At 35.1% G+C, this 9,313-nt stretch overlaps 1 protein-coding gene across 1 annotated transcript; it reads left to right on the top strand.

Moving 5' to 3' along the window:
• Nucleotides 1–470: 470 nt before the first annotated feature.
• On the top strand, nucleotides 471–3,760 carry LOC114416004 (probable protein disulfide-isomerase A6). The gene is made up of 11 exons (XM_028380883.1): nucleotides 471–554; nucleotides 974–1,021; nucleotides 1,182–1,279; nucleotides 1,411–1,466; nucleotides 1,850–1,967; nucleotides 2,123–2,150; nucleotides 2,256–2,347; nucleotides 2,773–2,929; nucleotides 3,051–3,175; nucleotides 3,336–3,435; nucleotides 3,608–3,760. The coding sequence occupies exons 1-11, from the start codon at nucleotides 471–473 to the stop codon at nucleotides 3,674–3,676; spliced, it is 975 nt and encodes a 324-aa protein (XP_028236684.1). The 3' UTR covers nucleotides 3,677–3,760.
• The last annotated feature ends 5,553 nt before the right edge of the window (nucleotides 3,761–9,313 follow it).

The raw sequence follows: 9,313 nt of genomic DNA, 5'->3' as shown, positions 1-9,313 counted from the left end.
CATTGTTTATGCTTAAATTGTTTTAGTTTGTGGTTTTATTTTATTATAAAATGTTCATTTTAATAGGATCAACGCAATTATTAGTTCATAGATTCCCTTATCGGCCATATGAGCTCTCTATTACAAATGTTATTTGTTTGTCTACATGGTAACTTAAGCAACATAGAAAGGTGACTTTTGTTAGGGCTCATGTTTAATTAATTTTAGCACTTGTTTAGCTTGTTTCAAGTGTGATGCACTTGTTCAGTGTACTTGCATGGTGCATGTTAAATAATCGAAAGAAACAGCTAACAACGTAGACTTGGATGGGCTCGTCGTTATTAGTGGTGATGACTTAAACACTAATGTGTGCCTTCTTGCCGAGAATTTCAGGTTTGTAGCTGAATTTTATTTCTGTTGTAATATGTGTCTTAGGACATTTCCATTCATGAATATGCATAGTCATCCTGCAGGTTTATTTGCCATAGTCAATGGACTCCGTTTGCCCTATTGGCTTTCACTGTGCCACTGAAATCTCTGCTCTTCTTACTCCTCCTTCACCTCTTCAAGTTCAGGTAATCTCTTCATTCATATTATACACCTTTCTTAACCCTTTTCATTATGCTCTTTTCACTCTTGAGGAAGATTATCGCAACCTTTTGTCTGCAAGAGGGTGCAATGGTATCACTGTCAAACAGGATGGCAACTCTGGAAAAGGTTTTTATTTTTTTATTTTCAATTTTAATGATTCTGTCATTTGTTTATGTTCCATAAAGCTGTTAAATTTATATATACTTCATTCAAATTGTTTCAAGAGTTTAATCTTTATACTCTAATTGCCTACTAACTAACTTTGGTATGACTTTCAAGAAAGTTATTCTAAAAGTCCTCTGTAACTCTTATTGTAGATTGAATGAGAATGTAAAAATCCTCTATTACTCTTCTTTTAATATGTATTATAATATGTGTTTTTTCTGCAATTGGAGAACTGCAGGTTTATATGCAGACATGGACTTCAAAGAGTTATGCAAATATGGTGCCTGTATGTTTTTATTGTGCTCAGATTTGTGAATGTACTTTCTTGTGAATGTACTCAGATTTCTTGTGCCTGTATGTTTTTATTGTTTCCATTTTACCTTTCTCAGTGAGGATTCAGTAATTTCATTACCCAAATTGACAGCTTAATTTTTAATGTAATGTAGGTTGACTGTGATGAGCACAAGAGTTTGTGCAGCAAATATGGAGTCTCTGGGTACCCAACAATTCAGTGGTTTCCAAAAGGATCTCTTGAACCCAAAAAGTGAGGAGATTTTTGTCTATTGGAATATAACATTGACACAATTTTATATCTTAATTCATAGTTATTTACCTGTCATTTCTCATTTATCATTCCTTTTGCATTCAATACTTGATTTTGGAAAATTCCCATAGGTATGAAGGGCCACGCACTGCTGATTCACTTGCTGAGTTTGTAAATACGGAAGGAGGTACTGCTTGAGCTTTTGAAACCTTGTGCTTTAATTTCTATGAAAGCGAAGGCATTGTGATATTAACATGTTTGTGTAACTTCTGAGGGAATGTATTATCTTGAATTTGACATATCAGAAATTAGCCATCTTGCACCAGCTTTTGAAAAAAAGGAAAAATATTTTATGTAGGAAAGATGTTACCAAGCCACTAAACTTTTTGGTTTCATTCATATCTTACATGAACATCACTGTCTACACACTTTCCGAGTTTCCCTATATTTTTTAGTTATGGTGATGTTGAGGATAGGCATCAATACAATTTGGTTTTCCCTTTGTCTTCTATTATGCGCTTTTGGCTTGCAATTTTAATGGGATTTCCTGACTATGAGATTTTCTCGCAGGAACAAATGTGAAGATTGCTACAGCTCCTTCCAATGTAGTGGTGCTTACATCTGAAAATTTTAATGAGGTTGTCTTAGATGAAACCAAAGATGTCTTGGTTGAGTTTTATGCACCCTGGTACTGACTAATAATTTTCGTATTGTTTCTATTTTTGTCTTCAATTCATGTTGTGGTTTGGACTAAAATTTGGTAAAACTTAGTTTTACATTACACACTAAATATTGTGAAAACACTCATACTGCTAGATCTAATAAATTTTGTGATTCTGTTAGGTGTGGACATTGCAAAAGTCTTGCTCCTATAAGTATATCTTTGAGGATTTCTTATTATCACTTTAAGGTCAGGGTTGTTAATTTTTGTAAAACCAATAATGTGAAACCTGACTATGCTCTTTTTTTCCTTCAGACTTACGAGAAAGTTGTCACAGCATTTAAATTGGAGGAAGATGTAGTAATTGCAAACCTGGATGCTGATAAATATAAGGATCTGGCTGAAAAGTGAGTTTTATTTACCTGATATGAAGAAGTTGTGTTTGTTCTGAGTGAATCAAAACTTTACAGGTGAAGGCCAGTAGAAATAAAATTGTTTTTAGAGGCCCTAGACTGATAGATGTCCACGTTGCATAGTGCTTATTCATAGTTGTCTTCTTTTCGAGTCATAATGTGATGAAATATATGAATCATTACCTGTTCAGGGACTATATTTCTGTGTAATTCAGATATGGGATTTTATAGAATATAGCAACAAGACAAAATAATATAGGAACTGAAACAGATGAATGTGTTAATACTGCTAATAAATGATACTACATAACTAATGTCATTACGGTGGTTAAGAAAACAAAAAATCCAGCGAAGAGGATAAAGATGGAATATTACAACATGATAAATAATTGAAGTTTGCTAGAATAATATTTATGCAGGTATGATGTGAGTGGATTTCCTACCTTGAAGTTCTTCCCAAAGGGCAACAAAGCTGGTGAAGAGTACGGAGGTGGAAGAGACTTGGATGACTTTGTGGCTTTTATCAATGAGAAATCTGGAACAAGTCGAGATGTAAAAGGACAACTTACTTCCCAAGTTAGTGAAATGACATCAAAGAGAAGCTAGAGTTTTGTTTTATTTTATTTTTTGGTCGGGGATGAAAGTTAAAATTGTTGCAGTTGGTGTCTTATTCATACATTTGATATTTTCTGTACAGGCTGGTATAGTAGAAAGCTTGGATGTCTTGGTTAAGGAGTTTGTAGCTGCCAGCGATGAAGAGAAGAAATCCATGTTTACCCGAATGGAAGAGGAAGTTGAGAAGCTGAAGGGTTCTGCCTCAAGGTAACTTAAATAAACATCATCCTTCTAGAACATTTGCTTTTAGTTATGTCACTTGAGAATAGTTTAATTTTCATTTTTGTGTTGCATATGTTCTGCAATCTTTGCCCAAAATAAGAAACTAGATGCGGTAATCTACTAATCCTTTTTTTTTTATCATTAGGCACGGGAAGATTTACTTGAAAGCTGCCAAGAATTACTTGGAAAAAGGTTCTGATTATGCTAAGAACGAAATCCAGCGCCTACAGCGCATACTTGACAAGGTAATATTCTCTTTCAGTCGAAGCAAACCTTGAAGTTTTACTCACTCATGAAATAATTATGAATATTCTTTTTTTGTGGTAAATTTCAATTATTTGGTTGTAAAGTGAGATTAAGAATTGAATGCATAATCGTGCTACTCACTTGCCTATGTTGATTGATTGATTGATGCAGTCCATTAGTCCTGCGAAGGCCGACGAGTTAACTCTAAAGAAAAATATCTTGTCGACATATGCTGCTTGACTTTTTGGTGCATCATTAACCATCTCTCATGGAAGCTCGTGATCAATCGCAGCTCCTGATGATTGTTTGACTTTGATATCGAAATTGCTCCTGAAGTGATGTTAGGCCTTCAATATGATGAAAAGATTTATATATGGTCTCTCGGCTGTATCTTGGCAGAGTTATGCTCTGGTGAAGTATGTTCTAATTTTCTTTTTTTATGATATTCATGAAATATATTTTTCTATGGCTTTAACATGAGCATGGAATTTATTTATTTTCATATAGTTTAATCAGGTTTTCGTTTTGGTAAGCTAATATAATTGAGGAATAAACATAATTTCAAAGAATTTTTTGATATTTACTCATGCTGAATTCTTATGTCTTCTACAGGTGCTATTTAATTTCCAAATGATGCAGTTCTGATGATTCTAGCACGCATGATTGGAATGTTGGTTCTATTGATATGGAGATGTAGCATATTATGAGTGTCGTTGATATGAACATTTTTTTAACTTTTTGTGGACTGCAGAAATTCATCCATAACAGGATTTCTGTTAAATAGATCATCCCCATTTATTGTTATTACTATTATTATTTGACTAAATTACTAATAAAATGTTTAATTTAATTTATTTTTAAAAATATTTAAGATGATCATTTCTTCTAGAATGAAAATCTAGTATAAATTTGCTTTGACAGACTTATTAATTTCTTGCATCATTTTCATTTGATAGTTTTGGTTCCCATCAAATTAAAAAAAAAACAAAAAAAAGGAAATATACCAAAAAAAATTACAAAAAGTAAAAAAAAAAAAAAACAATACTACGACGGTTATTCTATAACCGTCTTAGTATATTGCACTTACCACGCCGATTACTTCACAACCAACGTAAAAAAGTTAAAAAAAATTGGTAATACTACGACGGTTATAATACAACCGTCTTAGTATATTGCACTCACTACACCGGTTATTTCAAAACCGGTGTAAAAAGTCATTTTTGCATGTCACATACGAAGATGGTTATCTCACAACCGTCGTAAAAATTATAGACATACAACGACAGTTCATCAACAACCGTTGCAAAAAGCACATATATACACGATGGTTCATCATAAACCGTCGTAAAAAGTTGTATTTACAACGACGGTTTGTAGAACCATCTTTAAAATATTTCCACCTTTTACGACGGCGGCTGTTACGACGGTTAAAAACCATCGTTAAAAACACTACTTAACCGACTTAAAAAGACGTATTTCTAGTAGTGCAGGTACAAATAGAGGCACAGGCACAATTGAAGGATAAGGCAGACATGCAAGCACAAATGCTTGCACAAATGAAGGCACAAGCAAAAATGCAACAACTTTTGCAACAGCAAATGCAGACACAGATGCAGTTTTTTAGGACAAAAATATTGCCTGCGATAAAGATACCATCACCACCATCAGTCCAAAAACGTGGGAAGAACCATAATGAAGATGATGTTACTGCAGTGTAGTTTCATTAAACTCTATTTCTTATTTTAATTGTGTTGAAGATTTAGAGTATTTTTATTACGATATTGACTCTGAGTATTTTTATTATGTTGAAAGCTAAAGTGTTTTAGTTAATTGTTTGATAAGATTTTTTTTAAGTTATTTCATTGATGCAAATATATTTATGCATTTCAAATGGAAATTACACTTTTTAATATAAAACCCCAATCATAAAAAAATCATTGCGACAAAATAGTGAGGGATCAGCGAGCACCATAGCGAGGAATTTGCTAGGAAATAGCAAGGGAATTTAACAAAGAGTTAGCTACGGATTAGAAATGAACATTTGTGAGAAAATTGTAAGACATACATGCACTACTAGTGATGGAACTGCAAAGAAATGGCGAGGAAATAGATGCTCATAATAGCGACTGATTGGCGAATGAAGGTTGGCGAGGGAATGACTACCAAATAGCAAGGGATCAATAGCGAGGGAATAGAGATCAAACTGCTAGGTATATATTTGAGAAGGAATAACGAAAGAATATTAGTTGGGGATTGGAAAGAGAATTGTGACACATAGTTGTCACTATTTAGCTAGAAAATTTCTAACCTCCTTCATGTAATTAGCAAGGGATCTACTACGAAAGGTGTGACAGAATGACAAGGAATGACGTCCCTTGCTAATTAGCTACTTGGATTTCGCGACAAAACTTTTCCCTCGCTAATCCCTCACTATTTCCTCGCAAAACTGTTTTGCGAGGGAATAATGAGGGATTAGCGAGGAAAAGTTTCGTCACTAATATGCATTTTTCTTGTAGTGTCCCTATCAAATACCCCTGAATGAGTGAAAGAATCAAGCATTTCACCATTCAAAGGAATCTCATGTGAGCAAAAGAGATACACTGATGCACCATAAGCTTTCCCTAGATTAAATTTAACTGCCAACCATCCTCTTCCTTTTCTTTGACTCCTCATAGTATGAATAACTTCTTGGGCAATAATGATATTATCTCCATTATTATGATTTGGAATGAAACTGCATTGACAGGGATGCACTAGGAATCCCATTATCGGTCTCAACCTCCAAGCTAGGATCTTTGTAATAGTTTTAAGAAACATTACAAAGACTGATGGGCCAAAGCTATCTTAAATTAACCACAGGCTTCAAAATCAAGGTAATGAGGGTCTTATTTAAAGATTTGATAACTGAATGATCAACAAAACTCTGCTTAATTAGACTACAAAAGGAATCCCTCACCATTTCCCACTGACTTTTATAGAAATCAACTTGGAACCCATCCATCCTTGGTGCCTTGTAATTACCCATGGAGAACAACACATTGCGAATCTCCTCATTTCAGATAGGCAACTTAAGGGATTCTATCACAAAATTTGATGAAGTGAGTAAACCTCCTTGTGCACATAAAGGAGAATAAGGAGTATCGTCAGTAAAAATATTCAGAAAATAAGTAGTAACTAACCTCTCTAACTCCTCAGCATCTGTGATCCATCAACTGTCATCATCCTAAATAAGCTTAATGAAATTTTTCTTACATTTAATTACGGTGACACCATGGAAATAATTTGTGTTTTGATCCCCGTAAGTTATTCATTTAGCCTAAGACCTCTAAAACCAAAGCATTTATCAAATTTGTCTTTTGCAAATTTGACAAGAAAAATGTGCTATTGCTGCCCATTTGAATATTAACCCTATGTAAATTGTGGAGGAGATTTGGTTTGAGGTTAAAGATATCACCAAAGGTATCCTTATTCCATCTACGAAGCACCTCTTGTAATGAATGCATGTGCTCATTCCAAAGAGCATTCTGCCTCCAAAAGTCATGTAGGAATCTTTTAAAATTAGAATGTGTTAGCCAAATAACAACAAAACGAAAAGGTCTTTATTTCCTATTTCTGGAGTAGAAATTATCCATCTTCACCATAATCGCTATGTGGTCAAACTTGAAATAAGGAAGGTAAAAAGTCATTGCATTCTAGAATTTTAAACACCAAGCCAAATTAAACACCAAATGATCAAGTCTTTCTTCCAAGTTGTTGTGTTTCCAGGAGAAAGCATGCCCTTGGAAGCCTTTGTCAATTAAATCACAGTCTTGGAGAACTTCTTCATAGTCATGTGAGCCTCTCCAAGAAGGTGAGTTCGAACCATCTTGACACTCATGGGTCTAAAGAATAGTGTTGAAGTCACCAATAAGAGCCCAAGGCTTCTCTACTTCCACCACAATATCCTGAAAAGTATCCCACGAAACCTTTTGTTGTTGGTAATAAGGTTTGGCATAAATTGTCATAAGTAATTAACCAACTTTGGCCCTTCCTCCACCTAACTCTTATGTGAATATATTGATGATCATGAGCGAGAATATCCATATTCATATTACACCCTTTCTATAGACACCAAATGCCATCTAAGTGTCCCCATGTCTTTTGAATAAAAGAACCATCAAACTCGACTCTCTTAATAATTCTTTTAGCATAACCCTTATTTGGATGTGTCTCAAACAAACACACAAGGGAAGCACTATATTCCCTAATATCCTTAACAAGTTGGCTAAAATCTTGTGACCTTGTGCCTTTACAGTTCCAGGCAATAAAATTCATTAATTCTGAGGGGGGATATTTGCCATGCTACGACCTACCTCTTCTTGGTTCAGATTGGTCATCCTAGAATTATCAATAATCATTTCATCATTTCCTCCCTTATCTTTGAGTTGCACTGAGCTCGAGGTCCCTGGCACACTTGATTTACCCGCCAATTCAGCCTTGATTTTTCTCAGCTAAAAGATGGATCAATGTCTTTATACCATAATTTTTCATCACTTTTTTTCCATGATGCGCATCAAATGGAGTATCTCATTCCCCTTCCTTTTGCGCTCCTGGAGATCTTCTTTTGTGGGCTTCACCACCTTCGATACATGTGGAGAGAACACTTGTCCAAGAGAGGGACTTGGTTTCCCCTGAAGAATGTCCTTGGATCTATCATCATAAGATTTGTTTCGTGTTGCATGGGATAGGTTCTTCTTCATAACTCGCAATTTTATGTTTGGAGTAGACTTTTTAGAAATGTCATACTTTTTTTGTGCTTTTGATGAACCCTTATGGTCAAAAGATCTTACGTGCCAATATTTTGTTGTAGGGACCACTCCTTTTCCAGAACCTACACCTCTATCTTTCAGGCTACTCTCCTTTAATTCCAAAGCCTTATCCAAAATTTGATTGCCCCTACTCCCTAAATCATTGAGGGATGCCTTGGTATTGAGAATCTTATCATATATCTGCACGGAATTTGCATCATTCTAGGACAGAGTATTCAATTTATTCTTCCTTCTATTTACCCTCCTAACCAACATCTAAGGATCGAAATCTTCACCCCCTTGAATGTTATTGAATTCATTCTTGAGACAATCCCACCAAATCTTCATTTCCATTATTTTCATATATACTTTCCTAAATTATTTTCATCTCTGATTTCTCCTCCAACCCAATGTGGTTCTCCACTACCCCTTCCGATGACACAGGAACGGTTGTAACATCCTCTGAAATAAGACCCTTAAGACAAATGGCCTACCGATGACCATACTTGCCACATGAAAAACAAATTTGGTGCAATCCCTCGTATTCCAATTGTAGCTTCACACCACACCCTTAAGGATGGAACCAGTTTTTTCATCAAATCAATCTCTACACAAAACCTTACAATGTGACCACGCAAGTGTATAGAGGTTAGACGATCCAACTTAAGAAAACCCTTCGAGTTTCAAACCCACTCTCCTTAAGAAAGTTTCATTGAAAAGCTCCAATGAAAGGATTGGGATACGAACCCACATGGCCACCTTCCATTCTATTGATGCATCTACTTGAAAGAATGGGTGCCACCATTGCACTAGGTGATAGTGATCCACTATCATCCATGGGCCTTCAAAAAGTGCATGGTTATAGTCCATTGGAGACGTAAACTGAACCACATAAAAGTTACGTGGTAAAGAAATTATCCAATTCTTCTTGACCTTCTTCTGGTCCCTGTGAAGTTTAGTTACCAACATCTTAAAATTTACTCTTCTCCCTAGAACATGGACCACGAGAGAATTTTTCCAATACTCCACATAGTCATCTCCTCATCAGAAATTGTTGTATTTGGACAAAGATCATAGACCTCCTCCTTCT

Source organism: Glycine soja, chromosome 6, assembly GCF_004193775.1.
Source record: "Glycine soja cultivar W05 chromosome 6, ASM419377v2, whole genome shotgun sequence".
In the NCBI taxonomy this organism is placed as follows: domain Eukaryota; kingdom Viridiplantae; phylum Streptophyta; class Magnoliopsida; order Fabales; family Fabaceae; genus Glycine; species Glycine soja.
The sequence above is the reverse complement of the archived record's forward strand: the minus strand, read 5'-3'. Positions and strand labels throughout refer to the sequence as shown.

What these genes read in the sequence shown, in the direction of transcription:
- LOC114416004 (XM_028380883.1), top strand. Translation starts at nt 471, where the DNA reads ATGGACTCCGTTTGCCCTATTGGCTTTCACTGTGCCACTGAAATCTCT. An exon ending in ATTGCAAAAGTCTTGCTCCT is followed by an intron (nt 2,151 to 2,255) that starts ATAAGTATATCT and finishes TTTTTCCTTCAG; the next exon opens with ACTTACGAGAAAGTTGTCAC. An exon ending in TATAAGGATCTGGCTGAAAA is followed by an intron (nt 2,348 to 2,772) that starts GTGAGTTTTATT and finishes ATATTTATGCAG; the next exon opens with GTATGATGTGAGTGGATTTC.